At 42.1% G+C, this 21,131-nt stretch overlaps 1 protein-coding gene across 1 annotated transcript in view; it reads right to left on the reverse strand.

Annotated features, from left to right (window-relative positions):
* KIF4A (kinesin family member 4A) overlaps nucleotides 1-21,131 on the reverse strand; it is a gene marked incomplete in the record, with an annotated part of 2,786,372 nt that overhangs the window by 1,500,103 nt on the left and 1,265,138 nt on the right. The window contains 1 exon segment of the mRNA XM_044057419.1: nucleotides 17,868-18,012. Coding sequence (XP_043913354.1) covers nucleotides 17,868-18,012 — 145 coding nt within the window.

The raw sequence follows: 21,131 nt of genomic DNA on the forward strand, positions 1-21,131 counted from the left end.
GCGAGAATAAAATCCTAGGCCTACTTCTGGCATAGGGACCGGCTGTATGGCCCCTATTTGAAGTAACAGAGAAATTTGTTTGTGAGCCTCTATTCTTTGCTGAGGAGGAACGTCTGGCATGCCTTTGAAAGGAGGCAAGGTATGGAAATAAAACCTGTAACCTTGGTATATAATATCCAGTACCCATCTGTCTTGGGTAATTAAACTCCAATTTTCCTTGAAAAGTGCCAACCTCCCTCCCAAAGGTGCTGCCAGATGAGAAGGCTCTGGCAGCTGAAAGGGTAGGTCATTGGGTCTGTTTACGAAAGGACTGACCCCTGCCCTCACCAAGACTGTGCAGGTGAACTCCCTGTTCTAGGCCTGAAAGAGCCCTGAGCTCTGCCCCTACCTCTAGATCTACCCCTAGACTGGGAATCATAAGAAGGATCGTCCACCCCTTAGTAGGCCAATTTCTACTAAATTTGGAGGCTGAACCTGCAAAAATCTTTAACAGTCTGCATAGACTTAGCCTTGTCTTCCATTTTCTTCAAGACTGCCTCAACAGGTGAACCAAACAACACATCAGATTGTAAAGGAGCATCTAAAATCCTTGTCTTAACATGGTCAGATAAATTCTGGTCCCTCAGCCAGGCGTGCCTGCGAAGGACTGACAGTGGCAGCCACCCTAGGCAGGCCTGTACAGCATCAAAACCACATTGCAAAGAATGCTTACCCACCTGTTCAGAAACATATACTAAATCTTGTAACTCTTTACACTCAATTCCAGAGCATCTACCTTAGATTTCAATTGAGAAAGTAGATAGTTTTGGTATTTCAACATGTGAAACTGGCAATTCAAAGCCCTCATAGCTAGTGTGGAAGAACTATAGACTTTCTTTCCCCATCTATCCAAAGCCCTGGCCTCTTTATCTGGAGGAACCGGATTTTTAACAACAGAAGCCTTAACACCCTTAGGCCCCTGACTAACAGTTTCTGGGTCCGCCCTAGGACTCTTAAAAAGATACTTATGAGCTTCAGGCACCCTGTAATACCTATCCGGTTTAACAGGAGCAGGAGGCAAAGAATCAGGATTAAGAGAAGCCTCTGCAAACACATCTTCCACAACATCCAGAACAGGAGGTATAGCCAAAGGCCTATGCTGGGGTAAAAACAAAAATTCCCTAAGCCTTTTCCTGGAATCAGAGAAGTCCTGACCTTCCCACTTAAAATGCTCCCTCATGGAATGAAGAGTCTCTGAAAAAGAAAAATCCTCAGGAGGAGAAGCAGAAGGAGTAGAATCATCCACATCAGAATAAGGAGAATACTCCTGCAAGTCTTCAGCCGAAGACTCAGACACATCCGAAGCCTGCTCAAAACTCCCCAACTCTGGTTCCACCCTAGGCCTCTTATCAGGAGGGGGCATAGAACCTCTGATCAAGGTAATTAAATCTTCTGCCATTTTAAGCATGTGCTTCTTGGGCACAGAACCTGAAGAACTAGGAGTGACACCAACAGAAGCTAAACCAGACCTGCCTCTGGGAGAAGCCTTGGAAACAGAATGAGAGGGCCTAACCACCCTAGGAAGGGAGGGGAGTACAGAAACCTGAGAAGCCCCCTCAGCCTGGCCTGCTTCCTGAGAGGCCACATCCTGCAATATCAAAGTTTCCCCCTGGGACTCCAGAGAAGCCTCGGGAACCACAGTTCCACTGATGCCTCTAAAGAACCTCTTCTTGTCTGGGTTTAGCTGCCTTGTCTTTGCGCTCGCCGGAACATCCGACGGCATATTATAATTGCACCGCTTCCCGAAAACTAACCTGGCACAATCTAATCTTCTCTTAATAGTGCGCTTATTGAATCTAGCACAAAAGCGACACCAAACCAAGTCGTGCTCAGGCCCTAAACAAGGAATACACAAAGTATGGTAATCTCTATGCGGTATCTGTTTCCTACAAGAAATACAGTTATTCACTTTTTCTGACATCCGGTAAACCACTGAGGCAAGAAAAACTAAAATATTCCCAACGGGTACTTAGCCAACTTTGACTCGGTCTGAAACTCCGAATTCGAAAAATTTCAAAACGCCGAACGGCACTTGCAACGCTGCTTCTGCATCGGACCATGCGGCAAAAAAGACTGAGGATATGACGTCGGTCATGTGCATTTGTACCCTGACATCCTGATGTCAGTCTAGTGCGCCTTGACCGACGTCAGCCTTATACTTTGATATTCGGGCCGACCGAGGACAGCGGACTACCCAAGTGTAAGGACTGCAGCAAAGTGAGATGAAGAACATCATCATCTACCCTGCTAATCTGTGGAGCAGACAGTGAGTTCTTCCACCTGAATACATCTCTAAATCTACGCCAGCATCTGGGGAAAGGAAAACACCTGTCTAATTTTCAGACCATGTTCTCCCACAAAGTAAAGTGGTTAGACTGACCCTCCTAAAACCTCAGATTCCGGATCCCCTTCGAAATCAGGATTCTTTGGAGGTTGAATGAGGGTGGCAACATTGATGTTACTTATAACCTCAGGTTTGCATCTCGTAATCAATGGCCTGCATCATGGATATAGCCACAGCCACCAACTCAGGTGAACACAGTCTAAGACTGTTGGCTCTGCAACAAGGTATGTGTTCTGTCTTTCCTTTTATGCGCAACACTAGTGGGAGAATCCCTGGGGGGATGCATTAACATTGGCAACTGACTCGGAGCTCCCGGCTTTCCATACAGCTGAAGTACAGTTTTGTACCTACCATAAATGTAGATGTTCAAGTGCTCACACTGCTGCAGTCATTACACTTGGGTTATCCTGCCGTCAGGTGGTCCCGTAATCGGCCAGAGTTCCAAAGTCTTGGTCCGGCGTCAGTTGCTGTCGCTTCTTATCTGACGTCAGTGCGCCAGGGGTATACAAGATGCATCCAATGCCATTTTCTTCAGTTTTTCTTGCCCCAGATGTCAGGTGCCCCCAAGGAGGTAGGCATTACATATTGCTAATAAAAAATATATATATGAAATAAAAAATACCTTCAGTTACAAGCAAATACACCACAAATGTTGTATAGGATAGAAAGGTATACATAAGTCCAGCTAGGACAGAGGGGATGGAGGGAGGGTAACCTGGACTGCAGCAGTGTGAACACTAACATCTACATTTATGGTAGGTACAAAACTGTACTATGTTCATCGTGTTACACTGCTGCAGTCATTACACTTGGGTAGAATCCCAAAGCTAAGGTTGGGTGGCTGGTCTATAAAGAGTTAGGATTGGCTACGAGGCCCTGCAGAACTGCAGTGGCAAATCCTGCTCTGGATTTAGACTAAAGAGGCAAGTGGTAATGCTTGGTAAAGGTGTGCACTGAACTCCAAGTTGCAGCCTCCAAAATTTCCTTGGTAGGTACTCCTCTGAGAAAGGCTGTTGAAGTGGCTGTTGCCCGGGTGGAATGTGGCCTAATGTTAATAGGGACTGATTTTCCATGCTGTGTGTAGCAGTAACGAATACAGTGTCCTATCCATTTGGAGATGGTCTGCTTTGAGAAAGCCTTGCCCTGTGATCCTGCAGCATATGCTACAAACAGTTGCTCAGTTTTCCTGAAAGCTTTTTTGTCCAAGTAGAAGCGTAGCTGCTTGTGTATGTCCAAAGAGTGGAGAAGTTTCTCCCCTTTATTCTGGGTTTTGGATAAAAAGTTGACAAATGGATGGTTTGGTTAAGAGCCACAGTATATACCACCATTGGCAAAAAAGGTAGGGTTTGTCCTTAAAGAAACCCTGTCCTGAAGAAAAATTATAAAAGGTTCCACTGCCATTAATGCCTGTAGCTCTGAGACTCTTCGTGCTGAAATTACTGCCAGGAGCAGAGCTGTTTTCCATGATAAAAATTTTAGATCGGCTGTATTGGCTGGCTCAAAAGGTGGCAGGGTCAGAGTTTCCAAAATGAAATTGAGGTTCCAAGTTGGTGTTGGTGCTCTCGGGGGCGGTCTTATGTTTTTAGCCCCTCTGAGGTACTGCTTTAGCAAGGGATGAGAGAATAAAGGAGGATCCGTGTTGTAATGTGCTGAAATGGCAGAGGCGTGGATCTTAATTGATAAGGATAGGCCTTTGTCCAGCATGTCAGTTAAGTATTGTAAAATCTGAGGAATGTTTGGGACAAGAGGGTCAAGGCCTTCAGCCTGGTTCCAGGCGCAGAATCTCTTCCATTTTTATGGAGTAAGCTTTCCTGGTGCTAGGCCTCCTGGCCTCCAAAACGACATCCATAACAGCTTTAGAGAGAGGTGTTGCCTGTTTGACTAATGAATCTGCCATGCAGCCAGGTTTATGGTTTTGAGCTGACCATGCAGAATCTGATTGAGTCAGAAGGTGTGGAATTTGAGAAAAAAATCCATGGTAGGCCTCGAGTTAAGTTCTTTAAGATTGTGCACCAGTGCTGGCGTGGCCAGTCTGGAGCAATCAGGATCATCTGTGGTTTTTCTTGTCTGGATTTTAGGAGTACCTTTGAAAGGAGAGGCAGTGGTGGGAAGGCATAAACTTTTAGGTTTTACCAGCTGAACGAGAGAGCATCCACTTTCCATGCTTGTGTGTGACGAGTCCTTGTGCATAATTTTTGTAGTTGGCAATTCAGTGGGGAGACAAAAAGATCTATGTCTGGGCATCCCCATTTTTGCATTACCATGCTAAAGATTTGTGGATTCAATTTCCATTCGTGAGGGTCTATGATATTTTTGCTTAGATAGTCTGCCAGAGTATTTTTCTTTCCTGGCAGGAATTGTGCTTGCAGATGAACTTGATATGTTAGAGCTGTGTTCCACAAGGTCATGGCTTGCCTGCATAGGGGATAAGAATGAGTGCCCCCTTGCTTATGTACCACATTACTGTGGTGTTGTCAGTCTTTAATAATTGTCCTGGATGCAGAAGGTCCTTGAAAGCTGTTAGGGCATTTTGAACAGCCAACATCTTTTTGAGTGATGTGAAGATGCATTTGGTCTGTGGTCCACTTGCCCTGAATGCATTTTCCTGCCATGTGTGCTCCCCAGGCGTAACCCGAAGCATCTGTTAGAGTCTGCCTGGCTGTGGGTAGAGTAAAAGGCTGACCCTTGTTTAGGTGACATGCCTGTGCCCACCATCGAAACTCCGGCTTTAGGCAGGGAATCATTGGTATTACTGCTTCTAAACTGTGAAAGTGTTGACTCCAAACACTTTTTAGGTACCATTGTAATTTCCTCATATGCAGTCTGGCATATGGTACTAGTAGTATGCAGGATGCCATGAATCCCAGGGCCTGCAGAATTTTTCTTGCAGGGAGATGGGACTTTTTTGCCAGAAATTGAAAATATTGAGTTAGTTGAACTTGTCTGGCGTGAGGTAAGCCATCTGGGCCATTGTATTTAAGCTGGCACCCAGGAATATAATCTGTTGAGAGGGCACTAGTTTTTACTTCTTTTCGTTTACTGTGTACCCTAGAGAAATTAGCAACCTTTTTACAAACGCCAGATGCTTTAGAAAAATGTCCTTTGTCTCTGTTTGAATGAGGCAGTTGTCCAGGTATGGATATATTTGAATTCCTTTTTGTCTGCAAAATGCAATTACTGGTGCCAGGCACTTTGTAAAGACCCTGGGCGCAGCAGATAAGCCAAAGGGCAGTGGAGAGAATTGCTAGTGCATTGTACCAGCTTTGAATCTGAGGTATCTTCTGCAATTTTGTCTGACAGGGACATGCAGGTATGCCTCTGAGGTCCAGAGTAACAAGCCAAGCCTTCTTGCCCAGCATGGGTAGAAGCTGCTGTAGTGTCAACATTTTGAATTTCGGAATATCCAGGTAAGCATTTAGAGTTGAATGGTCTAGTATGGGCCTCCAGGCCTTGTCCTTTCTGGGGACCAGGAAGAGTCTTGAGTAAAATCCTTGTCCTTGTTCCTGCTGTGGTACTATTTGAATAGCTCTCATGCCCATGAGGGCTGAAATTTGTTTTTGTGCCTCTGCCCATTGATTTTGTGGCAGGTCTGGCATTCCTTCTAGCCTTGGTAAAGTATGAAAGTGGAACCTGTAACCTTGAGACAATATTCAGAACCCATTTGTCTAGGGTGATCGTTTGCCAGTTGAGAAAAAAGTGCTAGTTTTCCCCCTAAGGGGGCTGCCAAAAGGGAAGTGCTTGGTGTACGAAGGGGGAAGCCATTGGGACTGTTTCCTGTAAGGTTGAGACCTGTCCTCACCTCCCTTTTGGGGTTGAGGTGCCCCCACTGTAGTCTGTTAGAGCCTTGGGGTTGAGATCTGCCTCTTGGGTGTCTGTATCTGTCTCTCTGTGGCCTGTCTGACACTGGAAAGGACCAATTCTTTGTTGGCCAATATCTGCTAAATTGAGGTGGCTGTACCTCTAAGAAATCCTTGACTGTTTGCATAGATTTAAGCTTTATCCTCCATTTTCTTTAACACCTCTTCTGCCTTAACACTAAACAAAAGGTATCATGCTGTAAAGGAGCATCCAATAATTTTGCTTTAACACGATCAGGTAGACTCTGTTCTTTAAACCAAGCATGTCTTTGAATCACAGAACCTGTAACTGCGGCTCTATAAGAGGCCTCTAAGGAATCAAAACCGCATTGCAGAGTATGTTTTCCCACCTGTTCAACTGCATGCAATAAATCTCGCATTTCTTTAGTCAGGAGCTTCTGAGCTTGCAAGCATTTTCTGTTTTAACTGAGCCATTAAATATTGTTGGTACTTAAGCATGTGAAACTGGCAATTTAAAGCCCTTACTGCTAAAGTTGCAGAAGTGTAAACTTTCTTCCCCCATCTATCCAAAGCTCTGGAATCTGTCAGAGGGTACTGGATTTTTTGCAATGGAAGCCTTAACCCCTTTTGGACCCTGTGAAATAGTTTCTGGATCAGCAGAAGGGTTTTTATAAAGAAACGTGTGAGTCAGGGACTCTATAATACTTATCTGGCTTGGCTGGTGCAGGGGACAAAGAATCAGGAGATAAGCTGGATTCAGAGAACACATCATCCACAATATCTAGCACAGGCGGAATAGCCAAAGGCCTGTGCTGAGGCAATAAAAGGAAATCCCTGAGCCTTTTCTTAGATTCTGAATAATCCTGACTTTCCCAATGGAAATGCTCCCTCATGGTATGTAAAATTTCCCCAAAAGAATAATCCTCAGGAGGAGAGGCTGAAGGGATAGATTCTTCAGCATCAGATTCCTCATAGGGGGGTAGAGTGTATCCCTGGTCTGCAGAGGAATCGGAGGAAATGGAAACCTGATCAGAGGAATCAGTCTGTATCCTGCCTAGGCATTTTCTCAGGAGGGGGATGGGAACCCCTGATTAGAGTAATGAGGTCTTCTGCCATTTTAAGCATCTGTTTCTTAGGCATGGAGGACTGTCCAGGAGAATGCTGTACTTGCTTCTTTGTCTTTAATGGTAAGTTGTGAAGGTCTGAAAACACCCTCAGAAGCCGATGCCTGCTCAGCGGCTCCGGACCCATCTGAGGGATTAGTTTCCGTAGGCCCAATACCTTGAGTTTCCAGAGGCCTAGTTGTCTCCACGTGGGAGTCAGAGGCAGCCTGTGGCTCTGAGGTAGCGGGTGTCAGAGGCTGCAAAAGCGCCTTACTGAGAACCAGTGACTGGCCTAGAAGAGGTTTCGTCATCTGTGTTGGACCTCGGATGCCTGTCTTTATCCTTGTCTTTGCATTTTTTCGGAATTGCGGTCGTCAGTTGATCCGCCGGCATAGTATAATTGAACCTTCGGCCATAGTGCAAAGCAAAATCAAAACGTCGTTTTATAGTGCGTTTGTTAAATCTAGCACAAAACCGACAACTAGTGACGTCGTGATCAGGGCCTAGGCATGGAATACAGTAAGAGTGGAAGTCCTTATGAGGTATTTGCTTCCCAAAAGAAATACAATTTACTTTTTCGGACATCGGTCTGAGGCAAGAAAAAAGTTTCTCCCAACGGGGTACTTTAGTGAAGACTTCTGTTCTGAAACTCGAATTCGAAAATTTCAGGAGTCGGCCAACAGGCACTTGCGAACTGCTCCTGCTTAGGGCACCGCGCGGCAAGAAAGAACAAAGAAAATGGCGTCGGATGCATCTTGTATACCCCTGGCGCACTGATGTCAGGGAAGAAGCGACAGCAACCAACGCCAGACCAAGACTTTGGAACTCTGTCCGACTGCGGGACTGCCTGACGGCAGGATAACCCAAGTGTAATGACTGCAGCAGTGTAACACGCACATCTCTCTCTCTCTCACAGCTGAACCAGGGACTGGTACAGCCCCGCATGGTTTGTGACTGGTATAACAGTTTACTTCCACCACATCAGGGCAACTTGAGGAAAGAGGGTGAGTGGTTTGATAACCTGACCAAGACTATTGCAGTCAAGTCATAGGCCGAAGCACGTTTCTGGGTTCATAGGTTCATACTAGGCTATCTGCCCAAGGGCATTTATAAGCCTAGCCCATAGTTATTTGGCTTTCGCCACCCCTTTAGTTTGAATAAAACTATGCCTATTATTTTGCTGTGACTCTGTCAAGCAGTGACACTGAAGTAATCCCTGGGGTATATCTGCGATCTCCCATCCATTGGTCAAGACTCCTCACTTCATTTTTTTTTTATTTCAAGTGCACAACAGATATTTGGTGGTGGTGGTACCGTATCTGAGTCCATCAAATCAAGGGACAAAAAAAACTAGCCACAGCAATACATATAATGACTGTATGGCCAAGTCCCTAAATAAACTACCAAATCCCACTATTCTCCCTCTAGAGATATGAGGTCAATTTCTGCAGGGATACTATTCTGAACACTGCATTGAATAAAATAAAACTCCCCCAATTTTTGTAGCGAGACTAGCTTCAGTCCAAATGAACAGATATAGCCTAAAACAGTATTAGAGAAAAAACAAAGCATAAAAATGTGAAAATTCCTGTCAAATGTGTAACATGCAAAAATGGCACCAAAACTGTGATTTAAACAAAAAAAATGTTTAATATGTTGCAATTCAGCTCAATCACCTCAAATCATAACCCCAAAGGAAAAACTAAAATATCAGCAAATTTGCCCTGTCAAAACCTACAAATGCATTTAATCAGAAAAAAAAAAACAGGAACGATTAACTAGTAGCTCTAGAAACATGGGATAGTGAGAGGAACCGCAGTACATCTGTGATACAGAAACTCATCTAAACATTCACGAATGACCATAAAACACATCTGAAGGGTTAAAAATCCCTAGAATCCAGAAATCAGGTTATAATACACAATTTAAGTTGTTTGCAAAGTAAAAAGTACAGTTTTTGTACCTACCATAAATGTAGATGTTTGAGTGTATACACTGCTGCAGTCATTACACTTGGGTTATCCTGCCATCAGGCGGTTCCCCAGTCGGCCTGAGTTCCAAAGTCTTGGTCCAGCGGCAGTTGCTGTCGTCTCCTCACTAACGTCAGTGCACCAGGGGTATATAAGATGCAGCAGACGCCATTTTCTTCAGTTTTTCTTGCCCCAGATGTCAGGTGCCTCTAAATAGGTAGGCAATTCCAATCGTTAATAAAACATACATAAGAAAAGCAAAATACAACTTACAGCTACCAGCAAATACTTCCCATAGGTAGTAAGGATAGAAGACATAGGTACGTACCAGCCAGAGGGGAAGGAGGGAGGGTAACCTGGACTGCAGCAGTGTATACACTAACATCTACATTTATGGTAGGTACAAAACTGTGCTATGTTCATCGTGTTACACTGCTGCAGTCATTACACTTGGGTAGAATCCCAAAGCTGAGGAAGGGTGGCTGGTTCTATAAGGCATTAGGGGTGGCTATAAGGCCCTGCAGCACTGCAGTGGCGACGCCAGCTCTGGATTTAGAGTATAGAGGCAGATGGTAATGCTTGGTGAAGGCATGTACAGAACTCCAAGATGCTGCTTCCAAAATATCCTTGGTAGGTACTCCCCTGAGGTAGGCAGTTGAAGTGGCTGCTGCCCTGGTGGAGTGAGATCTAATGCTGCTAGGTACAGGTTTTCCATGGTATGTGTAGCAGAAATGTATACAATGTCCTATCCATTTTGAAATGGTCTGTTTTGAAATGGCTTTTCCCTGTGCTCCTGCAGCATATGCTACCAATAATTGCTCAGATTTTCGGACAGCTTTGGTTTTGTCCAAGTAGAAGAGTAACTGCCTGTGAATGTCCAAAGAGTGCAGTAGTCTCTCCCCTTTATTCTGTGGTTTAGGATAAAAAGTTGGCAGGTGAATAGCTTGGATTAGAGCCACACTGGATACCACCTTTGGCATAAAAGTAGGGTTAGTTCTTAAAGACACACTGTCCTGGTGGAAAATGAGGAAAGGTTCCACTGCCATTAGTGCCTGTAATTCTGAAACTCTTCGTGCTGATGTTATTGCCAGGAGCAGAGCAGTTTTCCAAGAGATATATTTTAATTCTGCTGTGTTGGCTGGCTCAAACGGAGGTAAAGATAGAATCTCCAAAACAAAGTTGAGGTCCTAAGTTGGAGTAGGTGCTCTACAGGGTGGTTTAAGTTTTTAGCCCCTCTGAGTACTGTTTTAACAGAGGATTAGAGAAAATTGGTGGATCCGTGTTGTAATGAGCAGAGATGGCAGAGGCGTGGATCTTGATGGATGAGAAGGAGAGTCCTTTGTCCAGCATCTCAGTTAAGTATTGTAGTATCTGAGGAATGTTTGGGACAAGAGGGTCAAGGCTGTGAGCTTGGTTCCAGGCATAGAATCTCTTCCATTTATCCGAATAGGCTTTCCTGGTACTAGGCCTTCTGCCCTCCAGAATGACATCCATAACATCTTTGGGGAGTGGAATTGCTTGCTTCACTAAGGAATGTTCCATGCAGCTAGGTTTAAGGTATTTAGCTGGCTGTGTAGTATTTGTTTGTTGTGCTGAGTCAGCAGATGCGGGATGTGAGGCAAAATCAAGGGTGTTTCTTGTGCTAAGCTCCTTAAAATTGGGTACCAGTGCTGGCGTGGCCAGTCTGGTGCAATCAGTATCTTTGGTTCTTCCTGCCTGGCTTTTATGAGTACCTTTGGCAGGAGAGGTAGTGGTGGGAAAGCGTATACTTGTAGGTTCTCCCAGCTGAATGAGGGGGCATCCATTTTCCATGCTTGTGGATGGTAACTCCTTGTGCAGAATTTTTGTAGCTGGTAGTTTATTGGGGATGCAAACAGATCTAGTTTGCATGTTCTCCCTGTGTTCGCGTGGGTTTCCTCCGGGTACTCCGGTTTCCTCCCACCTTCCAAAGACATGCATCTGGAGCATTTCTCCCCGGGCCTCCGCTGAAAACAGGCTCTGTGGAACCTAGTCGGACATTCCCGGTCAACAAATGTTAAATAAATAAATAAAATAAAAATCCATGTCCGGTCTCCACCATTTCTGTGACATCATTCTGAATATTTGTGGATTCAACTCCCATTCGTGGGGATCCATGATGTTTCTGCTTAAGTCGTCTGCCAGTGTGTTTTTCTCTGGCAGGAATTGTGCTTGCAGATGAACTTGAAGGTTTATAGCTGTGTTCCACAAGGTCATAGCTTGTCTGCATAGGGGGTAGGAGTGAGTGCCCCTTGCTTGTTTATGTACTACATTACTGGTGTTGTCTGTCTTTAGTAGTAGTTGTCCTGGATGCAGCAGGTCCTTGAAAGCTATAAGCGCATTTTGTACAGCTAGCATCTCTTTTTGATTGATGTGAAGATGCCTTTGTTCTGTGGGCCACGTGCCCTGAATACATTTGCCTGCCACGTGTGCTCCCCAGGTGTAATCCGATGCATCTGTTGTCAGTGTTTGCCTGGTTGTGCGTTGTGTAAAAGGCTGTCCCTTGTTGAGGTGACAAGCTTGAGCCCACCAATGAAACTCCTGTTGAAGGCAAGGGATTAGTGGTATAACGGTTTCCAAACTTTGACTGTTGAGACCATACATTTAGGTACCATTGTAGTTTCCTCATATGCAGTCTGACATATGGAATTAGTATGGCGAATGCCATGTAACCCAAGGCCTGCAGAATTTTTCTTGCAGGGAGTTGGGTCTTTGTTGCCATCAATTGAAAAGTATTGAGTCAGTTGTCCTCGTTTGTCTAGTGTGAGATAAGCCATCTGGGCCGTTGTGTTCAGGCTGGCACCCAGGAATCTAATCTCTTGTGAGGGCACTAGTTTTGATTTCTTTTCATGTACTATGTACCCCAGGCAACTTAACTTTTTTTTTTTTTTTTTTTTTTTTACAAACGCCAGATGCTTTAGAAGAATGTCCTTGCTCTCTGCTTGAATCAAGCAGTCGTCCAGGTACGGATAAATTTGAACTCCTTTCTATCTGCAAAATGCAATTACTGGTGCCAGGCACTTTGTGAAGACCCTGGGCGCAGTAGATAAGCCAGAGGGCAGTGCAGAGAATCAGTAGTGCATTGAACCAGCTATGAATCTGAGGTATCTTCTGCAGTTTTGTCTGATAGGGACATGCAGGTATGCCTCCTTGAGGTCCAAAGTCACGAGCCAAGCTTTCTTGCCCAGCATGGGAAGAAGCTGCTGTAATGTCAACATTTTGAATTTCGGAACATCCAGGTAAGTGTTTAGAGAGGAAAGATCCAGAATGGGCCTCCAGGCTTTGTCCTTTCTGGGTACCAGAAAGTAGAGTAAAATCCTTGTCCTTGCTTCTGTGATGGTACCTTTTGAATAGCTCTCATCCATGAGTGCTGTAATTTGTTTTTGAGCCTCTGCCCACTGATTTGGTGGCAGATTTGGCATTCCTTTTAATCTTGGCAGAGTGTTAAAGTGAAGCCTGTAACCTTGAAATACAATGTTGAGAACCCATTTGTCTTTGGGATCATTTGCCAATTGTGGTAGAAGAGTGCCAGTTTTCCTCCCAAGGGGGCTGCTAAGAAGGATTTGTTTGGCAGCTGTAGTGGGAAGTCATTGGAGCCGCTTTTTATATGGTTGGGGCCCGTCTCCCCCTTCTTTCTGGCCTGATGAAACCCATTGTCGAGGCCTGTAAGGACCTCGTGTTTGACCTCTACCTCTTGGACATCTGTATCTTCCCCCTTTGAGGTCTGTCTAACTGGAAAGGACCAATTCTTAGTTGGCCAGTTTCTGCTAAATCTAGGAGGTTCAACCTGTAAGAAATCCTTCACCGTTTGCATAGATTTTGCCTTATCCTCCATTTTCTTTAAAACCTCTTCAGCCTTAACTCCAAACACCACATCCTGCTGCAAAGGTGCATCCAGTAATTTTGCTTTCACACGATCTGGTAACGTATGTTCTTTTAACCAAGCATGTCTTCTAATGACACAGCCTGTAACTGCTGCTCTGCAGGAGGCCTCTAGAGAATCAAAACCACATTGCAAAGTATGCTTTCCCACTTGTTCAGCTGCATGCAATAAATCCTGCATTTCTTTAAAATTAGGAGGACCTGATTCTGGTAGCATTTTTTGTTTTAACTGAGACAGTAAAAACTGCTGATATTTTAGCATGTGAAACTGACAATTTAAGGCTCTCAATGCCAAAGTTGCAGACGTATATACTTTCTTTCCCCATCTGTCTAATGCTCTGGAATCTCTGTCAGAGGGAACTGGATTCTTGGCTGATGAGGCCTTAACTCCTTTGGGTCCCTGAGAAATAGTTTCAGGGTCAGCCACAGGGTTTTTATACAGAAATTTATGTGGGTCAGGGACTCTAGTATCTGTCAGGTTTAACAGGGGCTGGAGGTAAGGAATCAGGATTTAAGCTGGATTCAGTATACACATCATCGACAATATCTAACACTGGCGGAACAGCAAGGGGTCTGTGTTGAGGTAATAAAATCAAGTCTCTGAGCCTTTTCTTGGATTCTGAGTAATCCTGGCCTTCCCAGTGGAAATGCTCCCTCATGGTATGTAGGGTTTCCCCAAAGGAGTAGTACTCAGGCAGTGAGGCTGATGGAATAGATTCCTCAGCATCAGAATCCTCATAAGGGGGTAAAGAGTATCCTAGGTCTGAGGATGAATCAGAAGAGATGGACACCTGGTCGGATGAGTCAGTCTGCATCCTGTCTAGCCCTTATATCAGGAGGGGAATGGGACCCCCTGATCAGAGTGATTAGGTCTTCTGCCATTTTGAGCATTTGTTTCTTAGGCATGGAGGCCTGTCCTGGAGAATGCTGTATTTGTTTCTTTGATTTTAAAGGAGGCGTAGACTTAGCTGAGTGTTTAATGCTTAACTGAGTAGGTCTGAAGACACTCTCTGTAGCTGTGGGTTGCTCAGCTACTTCGGATCCCTCTGAAAGGTTAGTCTCGATAGGCTGAAGAACTAGTGCATCCGAAGGCCCAGCCATCTCCACGTGGGAGTCAGAGGGGGCTTGTGGTTCTACAGAAGCGTTCAGGGGCTTCAAAGGCGCCTCACTGAAAACCGGAGAACCGGCGACTGGCCTAGAAGAGGCTTTGTCAGTTTTGGGCCTTGGATGCCTATCCTTGTCTTTGCATTTTTTGTGTATTCCGGTCATCGGAAGTTCTGACGGCATGGTATAATTGAATTTTCTACCAAAATAATGTCGGGCAAAATCAAACAGACGTTTAATAGTGCGCTTGTTAAACCTAGCACAAAACCGACAACCAGTGACGTCGTGGTCAGGGCCTCGGGCACGACTAAAGATGAGGGGTGATAGAGCTTTCTCAGTTGCAGCTCCAAAACTTTGGAATGAGCTTCCATTATATATTAGACAGTCTCCTTCTGTGGCAATTTTTAAGTTAAATCTTAAAACTTATTTTTATGAATTGGCCTTTAATGATGTGAAATGATTGGTAATGTTTTCTATTTTATGTTATTTGTTTTTTATCTTTTTAGTTATTGTTAATTTTATATGTTTTTTTATGTTTTTTGATTATTATTATTTTGTAAAGCACTTTGGTGGCATTTTTATGTCTGTAAGGTGCTATATAAATAAACTTTGACTTGACTTGAGGGCCTAGGCATGGGATACAATAGGAATGGAAATCCTTATGAGGTATTTGCTTCCCACAAGAAATACAGTTAACAACTTTTATGGACATCGGTATGAGGCAAGAAAAAGTTTCCCCAATGGGGTACTTAGCTTTGTAGAAGACTTCGGTTCTGGATTCGGAATGAAAATCTCAGGAGACTGCCAACCGGCACTTGCGAACTGCTTTTGCTTCGGGCACCGTGCAGCAAGAAAGACTGAAGAAAATGGCGTCGGCTGCATCTTATATACCCCCTGTCGCACTGACGTCAGGGAGGAGGCGACAGCAACCGACACCAGACCAAGACTTTGGAACTCAGGCCGACTGGGGAACCGCCTGACAGCAAGATAACCCAAGTGTAATGACTGCAGCAGTGTAATACGATGAACATCGTAAGATTATACAAAAATTCAATTCAGAAAAAAAAAAAAAAAAAAAAAGAGTAGAATGGACTAGTCAAGCTCTGACAGAAAAATCAGAGGGAGGAAATAACTCAACAGGGTTTCTTACCTGAAGAAGAGAAGATCCAGCATAAGGAGCAGTCTTCTGACAGATCCTTCTTTTACTATGCCAATGTAAAACTAAAAGGGTGCTGTCTGTAGGTCTACAAGACAGTCACCTGTACTGGAAGGTGATTGGTCCATGGCACCCATAGACATGCAGTGGGAGGGACTCAACTTTAGACTGCCAGAGGAGGATAAGCAGGGCACTACTACCCAAATGCCAGTAATGCAGTGCATGAGCATCATAAATTGTAGTAATCAGTAATACATTTAGTGAACTTTAACTACTTTCCAGTAATGTTTTGGCATATGAACAAACGGAGTTAAATTCAGTAACTGGTTATGAATAGGTTAAATAATTTAACTAGCACCTTCCCTGATCTAATGGCATTTTTTAACAAAAAAGTTAAGATGACTAATCTACAATACTGGGGTGAAAGACTAGCTTTATATGTTTTGAACTTTAATGTTTCATTACCAGGGTACAGCAATGACTGACCAAATGCAGGCTCAGCTCCTCATGTGCACAATTGTGAGTAGTAACAGTTTCAAAAATTCATAAAACATACAAAAATGGATCAAGCAACATTTAAGAAAATGGAAGTGAAACTATCCAAAATTACATTTTTAGAATTGATATAAAGAAACTTGTAGGCAGTTTTTATTGTAAGGACTTCGAGAAGACAAAAGTTTCAATTTTATGTTTAATTGACCATTTGCAGCTGACTGCAAATACACCTTTGTCTATTGCTAATACTACTGGCAAAACAAATCTGATTAACAAATTTCTGCCACTGTACAAATGTGGACTGTTTTAAAGGGAATGCAGATAATCAAATAATTCCTTAGTAATAAATAACTAAGTTGCATGCTTCTAAATTGTTTTTTCTTGGACTGTTTACAATTTTAATAGAATATATTCTTAAAAAATCTGGAATATCGTAAATGGAATAGATTTCTTGCTGTGCGGGGGACTGTACTTGTGGATGGCGTAGAATAGGCATTCTGCTATGATGCCGCATTTTAAACTTCAGAGACTTGGAAAGACTGAAGCATCTATGATACAAAAACTCATCTAAACATTCACAAATAACCACAAAAAACATTTGAAGGGTTACAAATCCCTAGAATCCAGCAACCAAGTTATAATAAATAATTTAAATTATTTGCAAAGTAAAACCAAGATTATACAAAAATTCTAATCAGAAAACAGAGCCTGCTATTCTACTGTCATACTTTGAAGGCACACTGGCAGACAAAGATATAAAGCCATTGCAGGTCAAGGGATTGAATGATAAACATCTTATGCCTTTACAGAAGATCAACATCAAGAGAGACAAAAGGACTTAACTTTACCTGCATAATATTTCATATCCAAATTTAGCCATTTTAAGGGTTTTTAGATTCCCTAAATTCAAGTGTACATGCCCCTACTGAGAATCAGCAGCAGCTTTCTCTTGTCCTAAACCTATCCACTTTTTCTGCTATAAGGCAAGATAGCTTTTTAAAGGAATTGCACAGCTTGCTAACAGACACTTTTCAAGGAAGGCTCAAGACAGTCCATGAAGGTGAAATTCCTGCAATGAAAATATGTCAGTAAAGCACAGTTGGTGGTGATATTTTCCAAAAATATCAGCAATTCACCGATCCCATTCAGGCAGGCAAATACATTGGCAGTAAAACTACAGGAAAGATGATTGCAATTTGGGTACTTGTATATCTGGAAGTCACCAAGCATGGTACTGAAGGAGGACTGGTTTACAAATTCTCTGTGCAGCTAAAAGGAACTGAAAATGGAGCAGGCGTCTCCTCCCTTTTATATCGTGCATCTTACATATATTCAGACTGTAGGGTCATCCAAAAATATATGGAAACTAGGATAGCAAGATTTACACTGGAAAGCAATCCCATAAATGAAAGACTACAACAGTGACCTTTACAATACGCCTCTGGGAAAACTCAGATCTACCTCTTGCCTTAAAAAAACAGAATCACTAAGCCTAGGATATGTTTAAATAGTTGTGATTGTACATATTTCGGTAGCTGAAGTTGCTAGAATGAGGAAATGCAAACTGATCAACATCTTGAAAGCTGACAGGATGGCTATTAACCTTGGGAAGTACCACATTTATAAAAATAAGTTTAAAAATATTCTATAACAATTTTTCTCTCAGAGCTTCAACTTCATAGAACAGAATACAAGAATTCAGTGGTCAACCTATAAATCAAAATGAGCTGGTAAACAACTGCATACATGAAGAAATTGATTGTAGTGACTACAACTGTCATTTTCCATTAGTATTTATTTGCTAGCAATTTTATAAACAGTAAAAGTGAGTGTGCCATTAAGCTACAGTAGATTTCCCAAAAGACAAAAAAAGCATTCCACGGTATGCAGTAACAAAATTTAAAATGTAAACACAGCAGTTAACATTATCTACAATACCTGGATATCATGATTCAGTTTGACCACTGTTCGTTCTGTGGATTCCTTCAATTTTAGTAGTTTTGACTGATCGGTCAGTTTCTTTTTAAGCTCTGTCATTTGTGCTTCCAGCTCCTGCAACCTCTTCCGCCTTCGTTCACTAAGTCTGAAACAAGACCAAATCATGATTGCTTGGTAACTGAATAGATGCATTATTACTTCAGGAAAAATTAAGAGTTATGTACTCACCATAACCAGGCATCTGTGCTGTCCATTTTTCATTCTTCCTCAACCCATGGGTTTGGGTCCGATCCTTGGATCCAACTCTCAAACTCCTCCCTCTACCCATGATGCCTTGGTCAGCTCCTCAGATCGACTACTGCCATAAGATCCATATAGCCAGACAGAGATAGGAGAGAGGCTGAGACAGGTAGGACTCAAACCAGCAAAAGTATTGTTGTATGAGAACTTACCATAACCTTAGATGTCCTCTATTATATGCTGCTGTAATTCATGACCATCTCAAAAAACTCCATCTTTACTCTGTAGCATATCTCCAACTCCAAGGAGATCTCTGCCTAACATATAAAGCTATGTCAAACTAAGAGCTGTTGGACATGCTACACCTAAAGAAATACCAATCCCTCCGAGCTACACACTCTAGGGACCTAAACCTTGTCACCACAATAAACAGAACATGCTGGAGGGATAGATTCCTGTCCCAGAGATTTCCCATACTCTGGAACAAGCTACCCATCTATGTCAAGCAAACATCCTCATTAGCACTCAAGAAAAATCTTGATGAGTGGCTGGGGAAATAGAAAATACACACTGGGGATCATTTCTGTGGCTCTGTTTGACAGGGGCACAGGAGAATAACTTTCTTGGGTGGCACAAGCTAGGGAACCTTGTTGGCTAGGCTTACTTAGGCTCTCTGGCTGATAATAGCCTAGCACTTACCTATGACATCGGGGAGTTATCTCTGGTGAACTCTCGTACGTCCAGACATTACACAAAAGTTAAATGCTACCGCTAGGGTGCTTGCGACGTCCTGCACCTCTCTTCTCAGGCTGTCGTAAATGGACAGTCTAAAGCAGACATCAGCATGCACCTTCTTCAGAACTTAACGCCGCCGGAATCCACGACTAGGGAGTGGGTACTCCAGGAGTCAAGAATCGGGCAAGTGTGAGGGGGAATTCTCAACGACACTTCTCCTCTCCACTTATTATGAATACAACAGGATACCAATGTGTTAAGACTCCAATTTAAAGAAAACAGCTACTGAAACTAATCCTTTATTGTAGTGCCTCGGTAAGTCACCTTCATGGAATAAAAATTTTTACAAAATAACCATTCTTACATAACACATTCTTAATTACTACCAATCAATCGTCTCGTAAAACATTTCTTAAAGCAAACTTCCAAATTAAATTGTTCAAACATTCTGGAATCAATGTACCATATTTCAAAATATAAAAACAGTTTCTTTGTACATTAATTTCTAACAATTCTTCACTGATATTCATACCATCAATTTGTTCTAAAATAGTACAGTCCAAAAAATCAACATTACTGCCATGAAACATTTTAAAATGTGTTGCAACCATATTTTCCTCCCTGCAATTTATGTCCCTCAGATGTTTCATACACCTTATGCGAAATTCTTTGTTTCACCTATGTAATACATTTGGCAGGGACACCTCAATGCATATATAACCCCCATTACTTCTGCATAAAAACACTCCCCTGGATTCAAACTTATTTATATACTGAAAACTAGAAACTATATGCGCACAAACCTTACAATCCCCACAAGCTGTTCCCTTAATATAGGGAGCTGTAATCAATTCCACTGTTGGCATAATAAAATTACCATGCACAACCATGTCTTTCAGATTTTTTCCCCTACTATAAGAGAAAAATGGTTTGTAAGGCAAAATACTTGCTAAAACTTTATCCTGTATTAAATATTCCCAATAATGCTCCATTAAGTTTTTAAACTCCTTACTTTTAATGTTATAACCAGTAACAAAATATATAGACAATTTTTTTGTTTCTATTTTAGTTTGTATATGTGTCGATCACCCCCCTACTCTTCTTAACTTCCCCCAACGCTGTGCCTTGTTTTTGTCTGTATAACTCATTAAAATAAAAATAATTATTCTTTAAACAAAAATGTATTAAATCAATTACAGAATCAGAAAAAGGACCATCACCTATAGAATATTTTATGGCCTGGATTCCATCCTGTTCTATACTTGTGTATAGGCTTTTGACATCCAAAACCAACCAATATCTTTTGTCATTCTATTTAATAGTAGAGATTTTAGATAAAAAAAATCAAAATTATCCTGAATATATGCTGGAGATTTCTGTACATAAGGTAACAATATCCTGTGCAGCACCAAACTAATATTATGTAGAAAGTATTTGCATGCCGAAATAATGGACCTCCCCGGGGGATTTTCCATGTTTTTATGGATTTTTGGCAAGTAAAAAAAGATAGCTCTTTCACTATTCCTATCTAGCAATTTATCCTTGATATCTTTCTCTGTGAAATAGCTTAAACGAACACTATTCTCCAACATTTTTTCAAAGTTAAACTTTGCATGTTCATACTTGTCACATTTCCCACATACTTCCGTATTGTTCAAATGCTCCATGCACATTTTATAATATTGTGCTGTGTTCAAGATCACTATCTTGTTGCCCTTATCTGCAGGCTTTATTAGTATATCCTTCCTATTGCTTAATAATTTTAATGCTTACCACTCCCTGAATGTCAAATTATATTCTATGTCCTTTTATTTATATTTTTACAAATATTTTCACTTTCAAAATTTATCATAGAATTAAAATGTGAAATGTGTATTAACAAAGGGGTATATACTTAATGGAAGAAATAATAGATGCATCTATCTTACAATAAGCATTTGAAGGTTCCATATTACTTTATCAATAAATTCATTCTCACTGTCATTACATGAAAAAAAAAACTTTTATCAGAATCATTAATAAAAGATACATTACTATTATTCAAAACTTTCATGTTTTCCTACACGAAAAAATATCTAAGATGTACTTTACGGATAAACCTAAACATTTCTGGTTTCCATACATGATTTCTTGGAATTACTGTCGGTACAAATTTCAAGCCTAAATTTAAAATCGCCACTTGTTTATCGGATAAATCACAACTAGAAAGATTAACTACCAAGTTAGGTTCAAAACAAACCTTATTGTCTGAAACGTTTGTTATAATATTGTCAGGTCTCTTGTCCCTTT

The sequence above is a fragment of the Protopterus annectens genome, chromosome 15.part0 (genome assembly GCF_019279795.1).
Source record: "Protopterus annectens isolate FY-2018-M chromosome 15.part0, PAN1.0, whole genome shotgun sequence".
Lineage (NCBI taxonomy): Eukaryota > Metazoa > Chordata > Ceratodontiformes > Protopteridae > Protopterus > Protopterus annectens.